This window comes from Giraffa tippelskirchi, chromosome 2, assembly GCF_054371585.1.
Source record: "Giraffa tippelskirchi isolate mGirTip1 chromosome 2, T2T-mGirTip1v1.2.pri, whole genome shotgun sequence".
In the NCBI taxonomy this organism is placed as follows: domain Eukaryota; kingdom Metazoa; phylum Chordata; class Mammalia; order Artiodactyla; family Giraffidae; genus Giraffa; species Giraffa tippelskirchi.
This window is the reverse complement of record NC_137276.1, coordinates 164,327,503-164,348,896: the sequence shown is the minus strand read 5'-3', so window position 1 is coordinate 164,348,896 and position 21,394 is coordinate 164,327,503. Positions and strand designations below refer to the sequence as shown.

Below are 21,394 nucleotides of genomic sequence, written 5' to 3'. Positions count from 1 at the left end.
CCTGCTCTGGGGGTTGGCAGCCCTCTACAGGGGCTGGCGAGCCCTTGCCTCCATCTCAGCTAGAGCAAGCAAGACCCCACATCTGCCCGCTTCTGATACCCTCTCCATCGACACAAGACCCCAAATCCCTGTGGGCCCTGGTTAGTAATCCCTACCCCGTTACAGCACACCATTAGTGCAGGCAGGGGCTATAGGCCATCTCCCACCGTCAAGGGCAACTGGAGCCATCCTTAGAGAGGACGGGGCTCCCGACAAACTGGCACGAAAGCCCAGACACAGCTTCTGCAGTTCCTGCAGGAAGTGAGGCAGGGCCGCACAACGGTGGGTAGAGGCAGGGGTGGGCACCAGGATCACACACTTATTCCGGAAGCCCGGGCTTTTGGGGGGTGGGGGGGAGAGGCAGGCATGCTGGGCCAGATCAGTCGCAAAAGCTCACAGCACACACCCACCTCCCCTGCTACCCAGCCAGCCGGCCAGGGCTCTGTACCTTCCAGAAGGAGAGGAGTAAGAGGAGAGAGGGGGCGGGGGCGGGGGCCAAGGCACCGGGAGCAGCCCCACTTACTCTGAGTGAAGATGGCAGGCTGAGGAGGGCGAGGTGGAGGCTCCCCTGCAAGAAAGGCCATGCGGAGAGTAGAGGGGGAGAGCAGGAGAGGACAAGGGAGGGGAGACAGAGCCGGAGGGGAGGGCAGAGTGCGGGGAGAGAGAGAGAGAGAGTGAATAGGGGTGAGTGAACGCACACACCCAGCAGCGATGGGAAGCACTGGGGTGGCAGGATGGGAAAACGGTGTTCCGGAACCACAGGCCCAGGATCTGGGAGATGGATGAGGCTCCCAGCCAAGATGGAGCCCAGGGGGTGGCTTTGGCTCAGGAGAGGAGAGCAGGATTAGGGAGGAGTGAGGAGAGCCAGGATCTGAGCATGGCGGGGAGGAGGAGGGAAGAGGGAAGCGGAGAGGGCAGGCCAGCGCTGGCCAGACTGACGATGCCCACCTCGGCGGATACCACTGCCTCTCACCGCCCGCCCCACGCCCCGCTGGAGCCAGGGACACAGCTGTCCCCTGCGGCCCTGACCCAACCAGCTCAGGGTGGCCTGAGGAGGCAGCACCTCTTCCTGGGTAGCTGATGAACCAGGGGACCAAGGGTTTGGGGGCCCTTACTTTTCACCCTGCCCAGATGCTGGGCGGGTCTGGATGTGCTCAGTTCCACGCTCAGCAGGTCGGGAGGGTCCATGGGGTTTCCCAGATACAGTCTGTGGGGAGAAAAGCAGGTCAGAGATGGGTGCAGGTAGGGTGGTGGCAGAGAGGGCACCCTGGGAGAGTTGCTGGGCCTGTGCCCTGGGCTCAGGCAGAGGACAGAAGAGTCCTGACCAAGCCCCTGGCCAACGTGGATCTGGAGCACAGGACTTCTGACTCCCAGGTGCTCCATTCCATAGATCTAGCAGTGACCAGAGGAGGGTGCCGTGGAGAGGGGGCAGAGGAAGAACTCCTGAGTGTAGGCTGAAAAGCCTAGGATTGTATTTCCAAGTACTCCCTGAAAGGGTAGAGCTGGCCCTCTGCAACCCCTGCAGGACCCCCACCCCTGCTCAGCAGCCACCTGCTGACACTTTCTTCTCTGCTGCCAGGCCACACTGCCACGGCCTTCTGCAGGGGGTCTGCAACCCCAGCTCTCTCAGGCCCTCCCTGGCTCTTGTGAGGCGACAGCCCTGGCATCCTCCCAAGGCTCAGTGTCCTGGTGTGCAGAGCAGGGGGTGAAGGGCAGGCTGCACCTCACCCCTTGGGACAGAAGCCTGTCAGAAGGTGAAGAAAGCGCTTTTCGGAAGCCCAGTGGGGCTGGTACAGAGGCTTGGAAGCCCAGTGGGAGGAGTTCCAGGTGGCTCCCTGGGGCAGGGCCCTCAGGAAGTGACTAATCCTCCTGTGTGTCTTCCCCAGATGCCCCTAGATAACCTCATCCTTTCACTTAAAGGAAGCTGAACCCCTCCGCCCCCCCTCACCGCAGGTACAGAGTAAGCAGGGTGGGGTGGGGTGGGGAGAGGGGCAGAGGGCTCCAGGCTGCTGCCTAAATTCCTTCTGGAGTGTCCCTGCAGGGAGTTTTTCTGCACCTTGCCTCTCAGGCCTGAGCCAGCAGCTCCCATCTCTAGGACATGGGTGCTTCCAGCAGGAGAAGGGAAACTGCCACCAAGTACTGGGGATCAGGAGACGCTTCCTTATTAACTGCTTCCAAAGGCTATTTCCAAGTCCATTTTCCTAAGGTCAGTTTGCCAGGGGGACTTAAGAGGTGCAGGCCCTGGAGGTCTTTCCACCAAAGGAAGACTTGGTCCAACCTTTGAAACTCCAACCTCAGTCCTGCCTGCAAGGAAAGGCTGCAGGACAGGAGACCCTTGGCCCAGGGCTGTAATGGGGACCTTGGAGGCCTGGAGAGCCTGCGTGCCCAGGGAAGGGCTGCCGGCCCTGGAGCCCCCAGGTGGGGCCCCACCAGTACTCACTCGTCGATCTTGTCAGGGAAGCCCCAGCAGTGGCGGGGGTCGCTGTCGCCATGCCCTGTGTGGATGAAGCTATTCTGCAGCGGCTGGCTGATGTCCTGGGCCGACAGGCCGGCCACGGAGGTCACCACGTTGCGAGGGAAGGGCCCCACGCACAGCGTCCGCGTGTTCTGCCCACGCCACCAGTAATTCTCAGCCCTGCCCAACAGAGGTGACGTGGTGAATGCCAGGGTGTGGAGGGAGGCCCCAAGGACGGGACCCTTTTCATACCAAGCTCTCTGCACCGTGGTATCTGACCACCTCAGCAGAAAGGAGCACCAGGGCGAGGGCCCCAGGATCAGAGCAGCCTGCTAGCAGCCCCCCAGGATCTGCCACTCACAGAGTACAGGGCCTGGCGTTAGCACAGAGCCTTACCCTAGGCGACTCAGATGGGTCAGACAGCTTTTCCTCCAGTTTAGAAATAAGGAAACACGTTCAAACAAGGGACACAACTTGCCTACAGTTACCAGAGTGCAAGCAGATCCAGGATTCAAACCCTGTTGTCAGTCTGTGAAGCCGGTACTCTCCTCACCATACCACCTCACCTCCCTCCTCCCTTGGCAAGGCCTAAGCCCCTGTCCTCCCCTGGCCACCCAGTTTCACTCTTCAACCTGGTTCCAGGAGCTAATAAGCTGCAGGGGCCCAAAGGAGCACCACGGCCTTAGCGTTGGGCTTGAGGCCAAGCCCTCCAACCACATCCTGTCTCCTGCAGGCAGGTAGTCCTTCAAAAGTTTGGAAGCACCTGGGGCAACCCAGGGTTGACGTATCTCCAGTGACTTCCACCACCTTCTGCCAGGACCGTGGGACCCCCGCTCTCGCCCCCACCCACCTCCTTGCCCTAAACAAGGGGTCCAGGAGGGACCCAGCCTCCCAGTGTGGCTGGACTCTGGGACCACCAGCCCCTCACTCTGACCTCAGACAGACTCTGTTGGCACAGCCTAGGTCCGGGCCTGGGGTCAGGGGTGGGAGCCGGGCCAGGTGGGCAGGGAAGAACAAAGAGCCCTCCCTCTTGGATGCTTCGAAAGCCAAAGAGTCAACAACCCCGAGGCTCCTGCACCTGCTGCTGAGATCGCTCACACTGAGGACAGGCCCAGAGTTCTGGCTACAGCAGAGGTGGTGAGGGCCTCCGGCAGCCGTGGAGGGGTCCATGTCGCACCAAGCTGCGTCCCTGCACTGTCAGCCCCCCACCGTACAATACCTGTCCACACCAGGGGCGTAGAGCAAGGCTTCCTCCAATCTGCAGCCAGATCGGGGGGTTGCGGGAGGTGGAGGCAGGAAGGAGGCAGTGAGGCCCTCGAACCCCACAAGCACAGCGATCCTAGGGGAGCTAGGAGGTGCAAGGGGAGGGCTGAGGGCCCAGCCTCCTTGCCAACAAGGCTGCCTGCCCAGCCACCACAGACACAGCAACCCTGTGATTACTACCCTGCCTCTCGGGGGTGAGGGCAGGAAGGGAAGGAAGAGAGGACAACACCCGGGAAGGGACAAAGCCCATCCAAAAATAGCAGGGCCATTCCAAGGAGAGGAGCACCTCCCCTCCCCACCCCACCTCCAGGCCGGCTGAGGCCAAGGAGGCATAGGGGGGAGGGCCTGGCACCCAGCCCCCAATGCTGCCCTCCCCCAACACCCACAGGCCCCCTGGGTCTCATGGGCCCCTCCACAGAACAGTCTCAGACACCAAACCGAACAGCAGGATGCTAGATTCTGCTCTGCACACCTCTCCAGAGATGCTCACTAACTAAGCTGGAGAAACAGTGCAGAGTGGAACAGACTCACACCGAGGGCTGGGTTTACACGGGAATCACGACCACCCAGGTGGGCAGGTGGTCACTCTCTCCACTCCTTTCCTTTTGCTAACACAGCCCCTTACCTGGAAGCCTCCTCTGGACCCACTTCTGAGAGGGGAGAGCAGAACTGAGCCTACCCTCCTTTGTTACCTGTATGGCCAAGGCAAGAGCCAGGCTAGAAAGAAGGGATCTTTTGTCACTGCTGGGAGTCCTGACACCAAGTCTCAAAAAAGCCTTTGCTACGGGGTGGGGTCTGAGGGGAGTGCAGAGTATGTGTAGGAAACATACTTGGGAACCACATCCTAAGCACGGAAGCAGCATCCTCCCAGGGAGAGTCAAATATAACTCCCGAGGTGGCCAAGGCTACGTCCCACTGCCCCCAGTCCCCTCCCCTGCCCTCCCAGGCTCAGTGGGATGGAGACACCATCAGCCCAGGAGAACCAGGTCAGCCTTTCCCACCCAGACTGCTCTGGCCACACCTCCCTTCAGCCCAGAGTCTCCACGGCAATGAGAGGGCACAGTCCCTGAAGCAGACCAGCATCTCCAGCAGGATGGCCTCACAGCATCCTGGGACAGGCGAGATGTGAAGCAGCAGCCAGGAACTGGGGCCTGGGTTAGGAACCACTGAAGGCTGCCCCAGTCCTACTGGGGACCAGCCCCTGGCAACCTCAGTCCCAGCCTAGGTAGCCCAGAAATGGCTGACAAACGCGGCTTAAACAGTGCTTAAAACACCACCTGAGCGCTTCTCTCCGGGTGTCTCCGGCAGCCCCTGGCCTTGAGGGACAACACAGGCTTCGCTTCCCCCTCCCTCACCTACCACAGGAAGCAGAGGCTCCAAGGCACCAGCCAGGCCAAGGACCAGCACATGGATTTCAAAACCTCTGTTCCCCCAAACCTCTGTTCCCCTTCTCTGGTTGGTGAAGACTATCAGAGTTCTGTCAGCCATCCTAGCCTCCAAAGAAGACCCACTGGAGAAGAGCGGTCTTCACCCGTCCCTCTCGGTCTAGACAGAGCCTCGCGAGCTGGGCTCACAGAGCACCTGGTGTCCTCTCTCTGTCCACTGCCTGATACCTCGAGAAGCACTAAGTCTAAAGAAGTGGTCAGAGTCAGGGGCAAGGGTGCTCCCAGACTGTGGCTAGGAGACAGTTTCGGCAAGAAGGAATCCAAGTCTAACAGAAGAGCGCAGAGGTGAGAGAGCTGAGAGCCAGGCTACTGGAGGAGGAGGACGGAGAAACAGACTGAGACCCACACGCACAAACCCAGACCCAAAGGGACACCCTCAAACAGACAGCCCACCCACCCGGAGACACGGAGACAGAGCCAGCCAAACAAACACACTCGGGGCCCAAGGAAACAAGGGGGCAGTCCAAGCCCTGGTACCACCGACACACAGGCCCACACCCAAAGCCTCACCGGCTGTCGTGCCTCCTGCCCTCACCTCCCACCTCCTGAGCAGCTCCAGGGACCAACGGCAGGTGCTGTGGTCCAAGTCGGGCTGGCTGGTGGCCCCGGAGGAAGAGCCCAATGAGCCCACACTGGCAGGCGGTGGCAGTGGCGGTGGCGGTGGAGCCAGCAGCCCTGGACGGAAGGGCGGGGCGGGGCCCGCCCGCCCACGGGGGCCTCCTGGGAGGAGCGGCTCCCCTGAGCCTCCTGTTCCCCGCCTCGCTCCAGGGGTGACCCAGGGTGTCAGCTCCAGAGACACACGCCCCAGAAACACACCAAGTCCCTGAGTCACCCTCTGGGGAACACTGGGCCCTGGCCCAGGTGTCCTCACTGAGAGCAAGGGCCTGGGGGGAAGTAAAGGCCTGGGGGTCTACAGGGCAGAGGAGGGTGCCGGCCCAGGGTTCTGGCATCTGGTGGAGGGAACGGCTGCAGGCTCAGACTCCAGCCCAAGGTCTTGCCCTGCATCTCCACGAGGGCCCTCAGCCTCATCTTTCAATTTCCAGAACCCTCCCCAGACTGCCAAGCCAGAACGTTGGCCTGGGGGGAAAATGCTGGGACCACAGGGGTGCAGGTCACGCTCCTCCACAGCCAGCCCGGGCTCTGGGGCCTGTGTTGTCAGTCTGATTCAGACCCAGAAGCGCTCTCTCAACAGCCACCCATGAGGCACAAAGTATTTCCAAAGGCCCCAGACCCCAAACCTAAAGTCCAGGTAGAAAGAGCTCTGTGGGAAGCCCCTGCCCCCAACCCTGCCCAGCTCTGAGTCAGAGGAGCTGGGGGGTGGGAGGAGGGTGCAGGGTTTTCCATGCCTGCTCCTCCACACTCAGCCCCCACCCCAAAGGCACCTCTAGCCTGCCCCACCCCAATTAGTTCCTCAGACACCCCGGGGATCAGATAACAGAGAGCGGAGTGAGCAGTAGAAGACATGACTCAGGGGATGCCGCCTGCAGGCAGACACGCGCTGCCAGGTGTGAGGGGGAGGGAGGAAAGAGACCCTCCGAGGGCAGCTGGGGACAAAAGGCCCAGCAGAGGATGGAGGGGAGCCCTCAGAGGGAGCTATGGGCTCAGTGGAGGGCAGAGGCTGCCAGGAAGAGGTGGGGCTGCTTTGGGCTACTGCAGGGCGCCCAAGTGAGAGTCCAGAGTCCTTATCCTGGCAGGAGGGGAAGAGGAGGGTGGGGGAGGGTAAAAGGAGCCCCCAAGTCCCCAGTTAGGCCCTAGGCCCTGATGCTCCTTCCTACCCACAGTGGCAGCATCGCCCTGACTCACAGAGCCGCAGCTGAAGCCTAGTGGGCAAAGGGTGAAGGAGGCTCCAGGTAGGGAACCCTTTGTTTGCCTCGGCACCTGCACACTTCACTCCTCACAGTCAGGAGGGGACCCAAGCCTGCCCTCCATCTCGCTCCAGGAGCTGGGGTGTTGCCCCAAGAGCCTGAGGGGCAGAGTGGCTCTCGGGCCCCAGACCCCTCCTGGCTGAGTCCTTCAAGGCAGCAGGACGCAGACCCCACGCTCCCTACCTCCCCTCAATGACAGTGATGACGTCGTTCATCTGGATGTGCAGCTTGTCAGGTTCTTCAAAGTCCTGAAGGGCCCGCATGTCGGTGGGCTGAGCCTAGGGGAGACACAGGTCACTGCCTGCCCCTGACTGACCTCTGTTTAGATACCCCCGCCCTCGTGGGTAGACCTGCCTCACCTCCAGCAGGAAGTCCCGCAGGGCCACAAAGGTGGGTCTGTCCTCAGGCTTGTGAGCCCAGCACTGGACCATGACATTGTAGATGTCCTGGGGGCAGTCCTCGGGCCGGGGGAGACGCTCCCCCTCCTTGTCAATCTTATGCAGGATCTGGGGATGGTGGGGCAGTTTGAGGACAAGCAGAGCACCCGGCTCTTCACCCCCATCTTCCCTGCCCCCCAGCCACGGAACCACTGGAACCACAGGCTGCCATGCCTGCACCACGAAGAACAGCTGTGCCTGATCCCCAGGCCTCTGATCCTGACCCCTAGGTCTGCGGCCTCCAAACAGAGGGCCGTGGCAGAGGAAGACCATCAGCAAGCCAGGCTGGTCCGTTCCTCACCACTGGGGCCATGCTCCCTGCTCAGCTCTCTGAGGGGGTCGGGCAGACACAGGGCACTGGACACAGCGATTCCAACAGGTGAGAGCCAGTTCCAACTGGGCCAGGCAGCCAGAGATCAAATCAACCCCCAGCCACCCGGTGGGGAGCACCACCCCAGCCCCCTTACCTGACTGCCGTTGAGGCCAATCCAGGGCTCCTGGCCATAGGTGAACATCTCCCACAACGTGACCCCAAACATCCAGGTGTCGCTGGCATGGGAGAAGGTGCGCGTCTTCAGGCTCTCTGGGGCACACCTGACAGAGGCAGGGGTCAAACAGAAGGTCTCTCAGAGAACCTTCGCCCCTGCAGCAGCCCCAGTGGACCCCAAATGCTCCTGCACAAGCATGCTGTTGCCCTGAGAGCCCAGGCTCACAGTAGGTGCTGGGGGCATAGTGTGAAATGGACAGGGCAGGCCTTCTAGACTACAGGGTGCACAGTCGTGCAACTGTCTCTGCTCAGGTCTTTAGTCCACACGCAGCCTGGAGCAGGAAGAGGGGGGCATTCCCACAGGGAAGCAGGGCAAGGAGGCGGGTCAGAGGCTCCAGGAGGGGCATAAAGGGGGCAGGGATAAGATCCCAGGCTGTTTTCTAATTGTGGTGGGAGGATGACAATTTCCAGATTTGGGGCAGGATCTTAGGATTTAGGCCATTTCAGCAGGAAGATGTGGGTGGGAAATCTGGACAGGGCCTGAAGAAGAACCAAAAAGGGTGGGAAAAGGCACAGTGGCATCCCCAGACGTCCCCACACGCCCTCCGTGGCAGGAAGAAACATGCCACTGCAGTGAAGCCAGCAGCAGGTAACCAGCACTCCAGGGTGGACTGCGGACCGTAAGTGAGGAGGAAGTGCCCTCGGGGGAGAATCAGAGATGTCCTGTGGGACTAGAGAGCCGGCCCAGCCATTCAAAGCGGGGGGCGGGGGGCGGGGGTGGGAGGGAGGGACCCAGGTAAAATCACAAGCTCCAAGACCCACATTCCTCATCTATGAAATGGTAATAATAATCTGCTCACTTCATAGGGTTGTTTTAAGAGGGCTGCATAAAAAAGTGACCTTATAATTTACCAGGATGCCTGACTATGAAAGAGGTGCTATTAATTACTCGAGGACATTAGGCAGGATCCAGGATGTGTGATCATCCTAGATATAAGGTCAGTAATTAATTAGGGTGACCGTATATCCTGGATTAGAAGGGCTTTCTGGCAAGCACAACTGGACCGACTCCTCCCACCCCAAAGCAAAGAGACCACGCTCCTCCGGGTGCCTCTGATATCAGAGGCCCATGACAGTCTCAGTGCAGGATAAGCTCACGAAGGGGCCAGGGCAGGGCCAGGGACCAGCCCAGTGTGTGGTTGAACATTTCTCATCAGTCTACAAGGCCCTGCCTGCTACCCTCAGGTCTGCCTGGAACACACCAGGCAGTCTCTGCCTGGTTGACTTCTGATATTTCAGGAACTTAATACTGGGTGTTCCCCAAAGCCTTCCCGCACCCCCACAGTACTTAGCCCCGTGTGTTCCAGCACCCACTACGGGGGCCCTCGAGCATTTCTGGATGGATAAGTGAATGGATATGCACACGAGAAGGGAAGCCAGGCCCAGAAGACATAATGCCTAGTGAAGGTACAGAAGGCCCTGGAAGCTCTGAGGCCTGGGCGTGTAGGGACTAGGGCGGGGCGGGGTCCAGGCCCTGGGAGCCAGCAGCGCCTGCCCCTCACCAGGCAAAGGGCACCTTGCGATGTTCCTGCATGACGTAGTGGTCGTCATTCTGGGGCAGTGCTCGCATCAGCCCGAAGTCCCCGATCTTGACCAGGTCGCGGGTGGCCAACAGCAGATTTCGGGCGGCCAGGTCCCGGTGAATGAAGCGCTTGGCCTCCAGGTAGCCCATGCCCTCAGCCACCTGCACAGCATAGCGGCTCAGGGTACCCAGCAGGAAGTGGCCCTGGTGCTTGCGTAGCCGGTCCAACAATGATCCCAGAGGTGCCAGCTCTGTCACCTGAGGCCACAGGGAAGGAGGGAGGAAGGAATAAGCATGGCCGAGCCCTGCCCCTCCCCTCAAGGCCAGTCACTGCCATGCTCCTTCCTGGTCCCTTCCAGGGACCTCGCCCTCCAGGGAACATGGGAAACTGAGGCCCAGAGAAGCCACCCAAAGAGGCTCAGGTTAGCAATGCCAAAAACTAAACTCTGGGGCCAGGTCTGCCCATAGGTGCAACTCTTTGCCAGAGATCACAAGCAAAATCTGGAGAGGGAAGAGAGGTCTGGCCGCACAGTCAGCAGGGCAGGCCTGGGAACCCCTATGCCACATGGGGTGTGGGGGACCAAAGCAGGACCTTCATTGGGAGGTAGGGAGTGACCGCAGCACTAGCAGGAGGTGAGGGGGACCTGGGGGCCCAAGACCACAGGCCCCTCCCTGTCCCCAGCCCCCTTCTGCCCACGGTACGCACCATCTTCATGGGTGGTGTGAGCACCACCCCATAGAGGCGAATGAGATTTCGGTGGTCAAGCGAGTGCATGGCATTGACCTCTCGGATGAAGTCGTCCATGGCCTCCGGCTGGCTCAGCACGTCGGGCTTCAGGCACTTCACAGCCACGCTCACCTGGCCAGAGCGGGGGATTGCAGGGAGTCAGGACAGACCCCCAGTCCCAACCCACTGGGCCAGCTTGCTCCTCCTCCCGCCTCAGGTCTGCTCATCTGGGTGGGTGAGCCTGTCCCAGGCGCCTATGGCCTGGCAGGGGGAGGGCAGCAGGCTGACGTCCAAAGGCCATGAGCTGGGCCTCCCCTTCCTGAGGGAATGCCCAGGTTAAGTGGTAACCATAAGGAAAGAGATAACTGGTATGATGATAAAATATTAAAATAATAAAAAATGTTTTTGTGTGGAAAGTAAATGCTTTAAATACAGTGCCATAAAACTAAGCTATGGTGACAGGAGTCAGACTAGTGGCTTTCTCCTGAAGTAAGTGGACACCCAGTGGCAGAGGCATGCAGGAGCCTCCTGGGGTGATGGAGATGTCCCATACCATGATCTGGGCAGTGGTCACATGGGCCCATGTGTATATGAAAATTCACTAAGCTGTATGCTCAAAAACTGTGTGATTTACTGCACACATACTATCTATCCCTCTGGGGAAATTTTTAAAAATACAATATCAAGACAAAAGGACAAGAGTTAAAAAGCTGTGTTTGAAACTTGTATCTTGAAGAAATTCAACAAAATGCCTGAGGGGGGAAACAGGTAGAAACACTAACTCAGATTCTTCTGAGTGGTGGGATACAGACATTTTTTAATTTTTATTTTTAAAAGAGTTTCCAAACTTTTATAAGTTAAATAGTTTTATAACTGAAAAAGAAACCCATGTGTCAGGTTAACCCTGAGCATGGACTCCAGGGCGAGCCACTCTGGACCTGTGCTCAGCCCCCTTCACATCCGAGCAGAGGGACCGACCCACCTTGGAGGGCAGAGCAGGGCCTCTGTGCCTCCACTACACCCCCGAGGACCCAGGGAGCTCACCGTCTTCCCCGAGGGGGCGTCCCACTCGCCCCTGCGCACCACGCCAAAGGAGCCATCTCCCAGCTTCTCGAAGAGATGCAGGTCCTTCTCCCCAATGAGGCAGGTGAGGCTCTGCAGGGACCCCTCCCCAGTAGAGCCCCCCGGGGTGGGTGAGGTCTTCCGGAAGGTGCTCTGAGAGTGATGAGCGGGGAACTCAGCCTCCAGCCGCTTTCCACTGAACACCTGTTTGAAGGCAGCCGGGGGCCAGATGGAACCCTGAGGTCCCAGGGCCAGTCATTCCGTCCTGCCCTACTTGGTCCTCGGTGAGGCCTCCACACAGGTACTGGCTTTGCCAAACTTCCAGGAGGCAGCCTGGCTGGAGGCCCATGCCCCCTCCTGACCACTCCACCAAATGGGAGCCTACGGCCTCAGTGTGGCCTCAGGATGTGTGCCAGAAATGGACTACAGGAGTGTAGCCCGTGGCTGCTGTGGCTCCACACCCAGCTGTGGGGTCTGAGACAGCCCAAACCCACTCCAGGACACCCTCCCTTCCACCCCACCTGTCCCTCTCTGCACCCCTGCCCAGCACAGACTCCAGCCCCTCACCCAAGCAGATGGGCTTTAGCCTCAGGGGCCCTCACAAACACCTCCCATCCATTTTTAGCCCTGGCCCCTTCTCTGGGTTGCCCATTTGGCGCTGTCTGTCTCCACCCTCCCCAGGGAGTCGGCTCCCCTTCATCCTGCCAGGAGAGAGGATAATTTGAGCCTGAGGTTGGACTGTGAGTGAGTGAGAGTGTGTGTGTGTGTGTGTGTGTCTGTGTGTGTGTGTGTGTGTAGTGGGGTGGGGGTTGGAGCAGGGAGAGGGGGTGAAGATGAAGCAAGGCCTTGCTGGGGAAGGGCCTGGGAAGACAGCTGGGCTTCTGGAGAGAGGCCCAGAGCTGAGAGCTCAGAAAGAAGGAAGGTTGGAGGGACTCTGAAGCCTGAGCTTGGGAGGGAAGCCCTGAGGGTCAGAGCGGCTCTGTCAGTTTTACATGCAGGGCATGCAAAGCCCTTCAGGTGGCACACTCTGTCCAGCTGGGCACCTGCCCCCAAGGCTGGCAGAGTCTTGTCTGTACAGGGTGAAGGGATCTCCAATCTGAGGGCCTCTTCTGACCACTGCTCCATCTTTCCTCCCAGCAACTGGAATCTCTTCCATTTCCAAGCCACGTTCAGTTGACAAGGCCCTTCACAGCCTTTTTCTCCAGGGACCCTTCCCAAGGCCCTGAGGTGAGCTGGGCAGTGTGGCTAGCACTGTTTCACTGACCACATGTCTGATATCTGGCAAGGTCAACTGACTGGCCCAGGGACCTCCAAGTCAGAGGTAGATCCAAGACCCCTGAGTCCTGCACACCGCGCAACTCTTCTCTCCTGCCTTCACTCGCCCCAACACCCTCATCCTTCCTGAAAACCTGGGCAAGGGACCAGGACAGTGTCCCCAGAAAAGGCCACAGGATCCCAAGAGACAGCCCCTTTGCCAGATCGCAGCCAGGAAATCTCTGCTGCCCAATCCCAGGTCCAGCTGTTCAGTACTGCCCACCCCTCACCCAGCCCTGAGGCCAGAAGTGGGGCGGGAAGGCCCGGCTGGTTCATTTCCTCTCACATTGTCTTCCAGACAATGGGCAAAGTTCCACTGAGTCAGACCTGGGACTCACCACTCCACAGACCCAAATTAGAGCAAGGGGGTGGGGGAGGCCTTGAGGAAGGAAGCTGTTAAGGGGGCCGGTAGACCAGAGAAACCCTCCACAGACTAGGAAGGTGGGGGAGGAGGGAAGCAAAGCCATCCTGGGTGCAGACAGTCCCACCGCCCCATACTGGACACCGGCCCCAACACTCAGACGGCGGCGCAAGGGCTCAAGTTACAGTGCACTTGTCAACAAGCGCCTGTTCCATGCCCGGCACCACCGCCCAGCGGGAGGGGATGTGGAGCCAAGGCTGCACACAGGCCACTCAGTGCCGTCTCCAGCGGAGACAGACACTTAGCCAGGCAGCCCTACAAGTACCCTGCCTGATAAGACCCCAGAGGAGGAGGTCTGTACAAAGTGTGAGATTACCGCAGGGAATGGGGGAAGGCTCCCAGGTGACATCAGAGGTGTCCCAATGAGCCCCCACTTGCGCCTCCGTCCCTGTCCACCCACCTTGCTCATCCAGGACTTGCGTTTGCACATGGCCTTCCTCCTCTTCACGGCCTCCCACAGCCGCCGCTGGCCTGCGGGGCAGGGGGGAAGGGGAACCCATGCTGTTAAGGCGCTCACCCCCCAACAGAGGCTGCTGCCTCAGTCCCCCTGGGGGGAGGCCACCACTAGACAGTGCGCAATGCAGCAACACCACGGAAACAAGCCATCCCCATCAACCCGGGGCCAGCCGCCAGTAACCAGATGGGCGCTGCATTCCACTTCCAGGCAATTCTTCTCCAAGTGGACGGAGGTGTTTAACCACCAAAATTGAACAGTAGTACTCTTATGTCAACTCTCAAGAAAAAATAGTTAAATCAAGGTAATGGGTAGAATTTCCTCAATTTTGAGTTTTTCTCCCATAAAACTGTATTATGTTACTGGCATCAATTATCAGTTCTCTAGGCTACAAGTAGCGTAAGTCAGTATCTAAATTCGCACATTATCACTTATTTAGCTATTTTAGGCTGAATGCACTAAAAAGTTTCTAACTTCTACAAGGAACATCATGACTTCTAGAAGCTACAGTCAGTACTTTTAGAATGGGGCGGGGGTAGTTAGCCTATAGAACAGATCTTTGCAGGAGAGACGAGAGAAAGGGAGAGATCAGGAGAAAGGCAGCAAACCATCTGAGGGTTTTTATCTTTCCTTCTCCACAGACCTCCAGACGCTAGCCCTCCGGGTGTTCAGCACAAACTCAATTCTATATTTACAAACGGGGAGGAGATGGAAGAAATACAGCCTACATATGTCTGCACAAACAAAACACAGTGTGTAGTTAATCCTGAGTAGCTGGGAATTTAAGTCAGACTCCTCCAACTGCAATTCACCTCACAACTGCACGCTCATCGTGCACAGCATCTACTGATACCCCTCTGCCCCACCTGGGGAGATGGGGTGCGGGGCGGATCTTGGACAGGCAGTGAGAGCTCTCAGCTCTGCCACTCCACGGAACAAAGCAGGGAGGGCTCTTCCACGAGGCTGGCAGTTCTGAGGACAGACAAGGTAACTGGTCCGTGGGGTGACGATGGGTGAGGCCAACGCCCCCACCTACCGGGCCGGCCCATGCCAATCTTCTCCAGGTCCTCATTCTTGACATACTCAAAGTGGGACAGGCGGGTGACATTGAGGTCATCACGGAGTCGCAGGAAATACTGCTGCAGCTGCACCTCGGACAGCAGCTCTAGCAGCCAGCCCGTGCCCTCCTCCGGCTGCATGCTGCTGCTCCCCAGCCTCTGTGGGAACAGAAGAGCTGCTCAGGGACCGCAGAAGGCAGGGAGGGAACATGCGGCCCTGCTACTGCCCTGGGCTCACCCACATCCTACTGTGTGCTGCGGGGAAGGACTCAAACCCCAGTCCTGCTCCCCAAAACAGCTGCACGTAAGAGCCTACAGCCACGTCCTGCTTCCTATGGCAACAGGGGTAGAATCGGGGTATCTGGGACATGACCCAGGCCCTAGAGTCAGGGTCTTACTCCCTAAATCTGTCACCTGTGGTCGAGTGACCTGAGATCAAACTCTGTCCTCTGGTTCCCCACTGGCTCTTCGACTCTCCTGGCATCACAAGCTCTATAAGAATCTGATGAAAATATTGATTGTGTCTCCAGGAAAATACATATATTCTTATTCCTAATGTTCTAATTAAAAAAGTTTGGGGGGGGTGCAGTGTCCCTTGAGACCCATCCATGAGCTCCGCAGATCTGAGGGACCCCCAGGGACTAGATGAGCTCTAGCATGTTCCTCCCAATGCCTGACACTGTAGGAGCCTCTCCTCTGGCCCAAAAACCACTCCCCAGGCACCACGCAGAACCACAGGAGATCGGAGGGAAAGAGGGGTGGAGGCCGGGGAGGGCTTGCAGCCGCAGCCCAGGCAGGCAGCGTGGCTCAGCTACAGTCAACAGTTGTCACAACAGACCGTGGCTCAGTGGTGTCAAAGCTTTTCAATTTTTAAAAGAAATACCGGAAGTCGGAATCTATGAATGAAATCTCACCATTAAAAAAAGTTTGAGGGACTTTGCTGGTGGTCCAGTGGTTAAGAATCCACCTTCCAAGGCAGGGGACTCGGGGTCGAACCCTGATCAGGGAACTAAGATCCCACATGCCGCGGGGCAGCTAAGCCACAACTAGAGAGAAGCCTGTGAACTGCAACGAAAATCCCACGTGCAGCAACTAAGACCCGACACAGCCAAATAAATATCTTTAAAAAAATTTTTTGAAAAGGTAATATAGGTACATGTAAAACACCAAAAGGCACACAGAAGCCATAATAAAGTCTCATCCCCGCCTACTGCATGGCCACCTCACCCCCCTCCCCAAAGTCAGCTGCGTTAATGACTTTTACCCATTCTTCCAGACTTGTTTTCCCCCCACACACATACTCACCCATTACCCACACCATTCTGTTCCTTGTTTACACTTGACATTAGATCTTTCTCCTGACTTTTGAACTATGTCAACTAATTCAAGTTTGAAATATACACACGCAAGCACGTGTGTACACTGTGCTGGCCAAACAAAACTACGTGCAGGTCACGGTCGGGCAAGGGGCCACCAGGGAGTGGGCTCTGACCTACACTCCCTGGGGCCCAGAGAACGAGGCCAGTGGAACCCTCAAAGCCAGGCAGCCTGATTCATCCGACGCCAAAACCATCCTGGTCTGAGTGAGACTCCCTCAGAGTTGAGGGCTTGGCCCGCCCCTGACTGTGTTCAATCCCCGCTGAAGAAGACAGGCACCAGGGAAAAGGCTAGCTGCCCCGAGACCCCCTCCTCCCCACTGGGAGGCAGCCTTGTGACCCCAGCTCTCCTCCCAGGTCACGCTGGGAGAGCAGGCGCTCACAGCCCGGGCCCAGGGCGAGCCTCCTGCCCCCACAGTTCCCAGCAGAGCTGCCAGCCCAGTGCCAGGAGCTCAGACTTTCCCAGGCTGCCCCGGGCACTACAAAGAGCCACGGACAGAAACGAGATGCCCTCAGTTCAAGCCCTGGCTCCTCCACCAAGGCGGTGGCCAGGAGGGGGTTTCCAAACTTTAAGCCCTAACCGTTCGCCCGCATGGTTCTCAGGAAGGCTGGGTAGCCCCCTAGAGAATATGTCTGGCTGTCAATATGTTGGGGACCACTAGTGGCAGTGAGTGGGTGGCTGGGATTTTCATACTGTCCCAAATCCCATACAACTTAATTTATGTAGATGAAAAACTTATTTATAATCATCTGAACAGAGAATCAAATTCCATTTTACACATGAACAAGAAAGTGTTTTTGCAACTTTAACATAGACTAAATTTTCCTAGAATGGAACTGCTGGGTAAACTGAGGAGAAACTGGCTTTTTGCTTTGTTCGGAGCTGAGAAGTTGTCCACCATTCACAAAGAGGACACTGAAGACAGCCCATCCTTGCTATTTCAAATGTCTCCTCTGTCAGCACTTGCCTGACAACACCTTTGCCTCCATGCCGGTTCTACTTGAGGTCTTAGCATCTGACTGCTTCATAATTGTCCTATTGCACTCACATATTAGAATATATGAGATGTTACAACTGATTTCCTTTCAGTTTTCCTTTATATTACAGGAGGCATTATGTTGACTGACTACACACACAGGCACGTGCGCACACACAGAGAATAAACAGGTTGTATTTCTATTAATTTTATTTAAGAAAAGTAAAAATAACTAACACTTCAACTACTGTTAACCAGAGATGCTGGGCACAGTTCTAAGCACTTTGCTGATTAACTCACTTATCCTCAACAAAGCCATCCATTACAAACAAGGGGGTATGGACTTAAGAGAGCAGGGCACCACCGCTTTCCAGAAGAAAGCCCCAAAAGACCCCTGTGAAAATCACTAACCCAGGCAGTGTCTCTCTGTGGAGTGACCAGACGGGGCCAGATCGCGCCTCCATCATCACTACCCGGTCCCTGGAGCAGAGTGATCCCACCCCCTACACGGCAGCCTAAGATGAGGCTGGCCACCAGAGCAGGTGTTCTGAAGACCCTCACCGCGTCCTCCCCAGTCCCCAAGTCCCAGTGCTCCAGGCCCCTCGACTCGACACTCCTGGGGGTAGGAGGCAGCCACTCCTGAGAACAGCTCAAAGCCCTGCCCTGTGTGGTCGGGGCTGGGGGAGACCCAGGGGCCCCTCCCCTGAAGAAGTCTCTGAGAAAGCACAGTCCGGCCTGTTCCTTTTTCCTGAAATACCAGCTAACAAATCTCCCTGCTCCCCAACCCTGGGAACAGGGCTGCTCTGTGTGGGGGGGCATGTGTGGGAAGACGGCAGAGACCACTGGGATCCCAGGGAAAAGAAGAACGCAGCCAGGGTCCCAGCCCTGTCTCTACCACCCAGCCCAGGGTGACCCTGGACAAGTCCCCCCCCCACCCCGCCACCAGCCCGTGTCTTTGCTTCCCCCAGCACAGCCCAGTCTACACACCTGTGTCTGACACGTGTAGCTCTCGTGGCTGGCACACACACTGCCCACACAACACTTTTCTGACACACTCGTCACCAAGAACACAGCCGCCGGAGCAGAGAGGCCCTGAGCCCCTGTCAAGCCCGCCCCGTCCTGCTCTCTGGCCCTTAGCGCAAGGCTGGCTCTGACGAGCTGATTCAGTCCCGGCTGTCCACTCCCGCCCCCAGTCCCCGACTCACTGTGTACAGTCTCCGCCGGAGTCTGGCTAGAAGAGGGAACGAGAGCTCGAGGCCCGGGAACCGACGAGCTGCTGGCATCTCCACGGAGCCGGACCCACCCTGACCAGGTTACCGGGGCTCTGGCCCGAGAAGTGGCGGGGGGTGGGGGGCAGTGGTCTCAGCTCCTGAATTGCAGGTACTGCCCAAAAGGGAGGTTGGCCAGAGGTCTGCCCCAGAGCCCACACCAGGAGCAGTGAATGCAGTAGAAAAATAGGGTGGTCCCCTTTGCTCTACTCTACAGCTGTTTCCACAGCTGGCCAGCCCGGTAGGAGTGAGTTAGTTCTTCTCTGGGGTGGCTGTAGCCTGGGTCCTCTGTCCTGTCTCTCTGTCTTCTCTCCAGTGCAGTGGTCACAGCTCAGCCCTACTCCCGGGCTCCGCCACCCGACTGCCCGCCCTCCCTCCGCCTCCCTCCCTCCCCAGCTGAGCAGCTCTGACACTGGCTGAAAAAGGACCTTTCTGAATCACTGCCAAGAAGGCGGCGGGAATGGGGGGACTCTTCCTCCCAGCCGCCCGCGCTGCCCCCCCACCTCCACATACACAAGGCCCCCTGTCTCTGGCTTCCACCCCAGCCCCCATAGTCGCAGACAACTCCTGGGATTTTAGGGTGGGGGCCATGTCAATCAAACAGCAATATACAAAGAGGCCCCCATATGTGCTTGTGTGGGGCTCTGAGGGCTAGTGAGGGGGCCTGGACACCAGAAAGTCAGTCCTGGACCTTGCATGCAGACCCTTCCGAGACCCTCCCCCATCTCCCAGCCCCAGCCTTGGCTGGGCGTCTCCTGGCTCAGGCCCTAATGTGGCCCTGTTACCCTGGTGCCCGACGGAAATAGGAGTCTGGCATCCTGCCAGAGTGGGGCAGTCCAGCCAAGGGTGGGTGGGGTGGGGGGGTTGGTGAGGAATCTCCACTCCTCCCCTGGGGTTCCCTTGTCTGTTACGCACATCACCCAGGATGCTTCCTCCCCAGACCAGCTGGCCAAGATCCAAAGCCCCCTCAAAACAAACAAATAAGCCCCTAAACCCTGCAATGGCTCCACCCCAAAACTATAGGATTCCAGGCTATAAGATGTCTCCTGAACAGCACCTACACACAGGGACAACAGCCACAGCTAGAGGGAACTGCGTCACTCCATCAACCCCCCTGGGCCCCCCATGTTCCTAGGGCTGACAATTGATCCCTCTGGCCCTCCTCAAGGGCGCCAGCTGCTCTTACACCCCCCTCACTACAGCCCCCAGACACACCTGACAGCTGCAGGAAGTTCTCTCAGGCTCCCTCAGCCCCCACCCTCAGCCATGCATGCCCAGGGAGCCCCTGTTTCTTGCACACTGTTCTCTTGTCCCTCTCCAGCTGGCCACCAGCTCTGGGAACCCCAGCTGGCCGGTGGAATAGGCAGCTGGGGTGAGAGTTTTGGGGAGTCAGCATCTCAGGCTCTTCCTAGGGCCTCTCTCTCAATGCTTGACCTTCCTGGCAAGGAGGTGCTTGAAGGGACAGACATTTCCTGATCTGACCCAAGGCAGGGGGGGAATGGGACACCCCCAGCAATCAGTCCCTCTTTCCCATCCCCCTCTCATCCCCCACCACCCAACACTTATGATGCCAGCCAGGTGCAGCCTCTCCTGGGCCCCAGTGAATCACCAGTTTTAGAATGGAATCACAGCTAACGGACAAGACGAGGTCAGGTCACGGTCACACTGGAGCTAACTTTCTCCTAAACTCTGGCACACAATGCCCACAGCACAGAGAAGCCTATTACCTACCTCCCACCAAGCACCACTCTGAAGGAGACCCAGGCACCTGACTTAACGGGGACAATTTAAGCAGGATCACTCCCTCTGTCGAAAGTTGGGGGAACTGCTGGGTTGGAAGGGCCAAATTAAAAATTACAACCACCCAGAAGGATGAGTCCCAAACTCACTGGAACCCCAGGCCTGATTCTCCCCTTGCACATCAGGTAAGAACAAGCCTCAACAGCTTACTCAGCAATCCAGCTGTAGGAGACTGTGAAGCAAAGCAAAGCGTGGTCAGGGGGTCAGAGCTCAGACCAGCTCTGGACCCCTTTCTCCTAGCCTTGGAAAACAGCACCCTTCTTCCCTAGCTTTGTCCTGTCAGTGACTGCCCTCTATTGGCCATGAGAGAAAGTAGTTGATCTCCAAGGGTAAGGGAGGCAGACCCATAAACACCCTGATCATATTTTCCAAAGCAAACAGGGACACTTGGCTTAATATGCAGATTCATAAAGCCAGTAAGAGGGAATGTCCAGGCACACGGACTCTGTGTCCGTGAAAGACTAAATCCATATCCTGGCAGTGCTTCCAGTGCTCCCGTGCAGCACTAAGGCAAGCCCAAAGGGCAGCTTAATTGGATCCTAAGGACTCAGAGACACTGAAGCAGATGTCAGCAACAGGAATTTATCACCACTGACTTTCCCCATCCTACCCCACACACAAACACACCACCCTTCTTCACCCAGCCTCCTAGCCCTCAGGATCTGTCCTGGGGCCCAGAAGCATAGATACCCCTCACTCCTGACAGGCTGTCCTCAGCCCACCAGCAGACGACAGGGTCCCGGCTATCTGGCTGCCCCTTTACCTGCGGTTCCTCCTCAGCCCCAGTCAGGCGCTGATATGCAGATCTCTCCCCCATGAAATCCAAACTCCCAGCTTTCGGCTTTCGGGGCAGAGAGGGGAGCAGAGCCTTCCCGCAGCCCCCTGCCGCTCCAGCGCACCGGCAGCGTCACTGCCCTGCGTCCTGAGGGGCCGGGCCTCCAGCATCCTTCAGAAGGAGGGCAGGGGCCGTTATCGCACCTCAGGAGGGGAAGGCCGGGTCCTCTGCCCCACATACGCCCCACATCTGCCACCTGCAGCCCGAGCAGAGCAGGTTGGTTAGCGGCCTCTCCCGCTGTGCCTGCGGCTGCCCTTCCCCCAATCCCATGCCCAGCCTCCATTCCAAGGAGCCACCTCTCCGCAGAGCAGCGCCACCAGCTGCCCTCCTGCCCCGGCCCAGAGAGCCACGTGTGGGTCCGCACCTTTACTGACCACAGACCCACAGCTCCCCTCAGCCCCTGGCCGCCTCCAGGACCCCAGAGCCACAGATCAGGTCCTGGGAATTCAAGGACCCCCATACTCCATTAAGGGGGGGGTGTTCCATCCAAGAGCCCCTATCCTGACTCAACCCGAGACCCCTCCCTCTA

General features: G+C 58.1%; 1 protein-coding gene across 33 annotated transcripts in view; it reads right to left on the bottom strand.

The window, feature by feature from the left end:
- TNK2 (tyrosine kinase non receptor 2) overlaps positions 1-21,394 on the bottom strand; it is a 40,479-nt gene that overhangs the window by 3,784 nt on the left and 15,301 nt on the right. For 5 of the 33 annotated variants that reach the window (XR_014077272.1, XM_081571584.1, XM_081571604.1 and 2 more), the window contains exons 1-12: positions 18,168-18,624; positions 14,588-14,768; positions 13,498-13,568; positions 11,345-11,566; positions 10,280-10,432; positions 9,554-9,831; positions 7,972-8,098; positions 7,427-7,573; positions 7,251-7,345; positions 2,480-2,674; positions 1,155-1,246; positions 563-607 (exon numbers count right to left, since the gene is read on the bottom strand). Coding sequence is in view for 30 of the 33 variants with exons in the window: in XM_081571584.1 (XP_081427710.1) it covers positions 563-607; positions 1,155-1,246; positions 2,480-2,674; positions 7,251-7,345; positions 7,427-7,573; positions 7,972-8,098; positions 9,554-9,831; positions 10,280-10,432; positions 11,345-11,566; positions 13,498-13,568; positions 14,588-14,768; positions 18,168-18,245 (1,684 nt within the window). In the remaining 3 variants the exon portion in view is untranslated. Of the gene's footprint in view, positions 1-487; positions 608-1,154; positions 1,247-2,479; positions 2,675-7,250; positions 7,346-7,426; positions 7,574-7,971; positions 8,099-9,553; positions 9,832-10,279; positions 10,433-11,344; positions 11,567-13,497; positions 13,569-14,587; positions 14,769-17,949; positions 18,036-18,167; positions 18,625-20,793; positions 21,062-21,394 lie in introns of those variants that run through there. The other 28 variants (XR_014077271.1, XM_081571579.1, XM_081571580.1 and 25 more) reach the window with 13 other exon arrangements.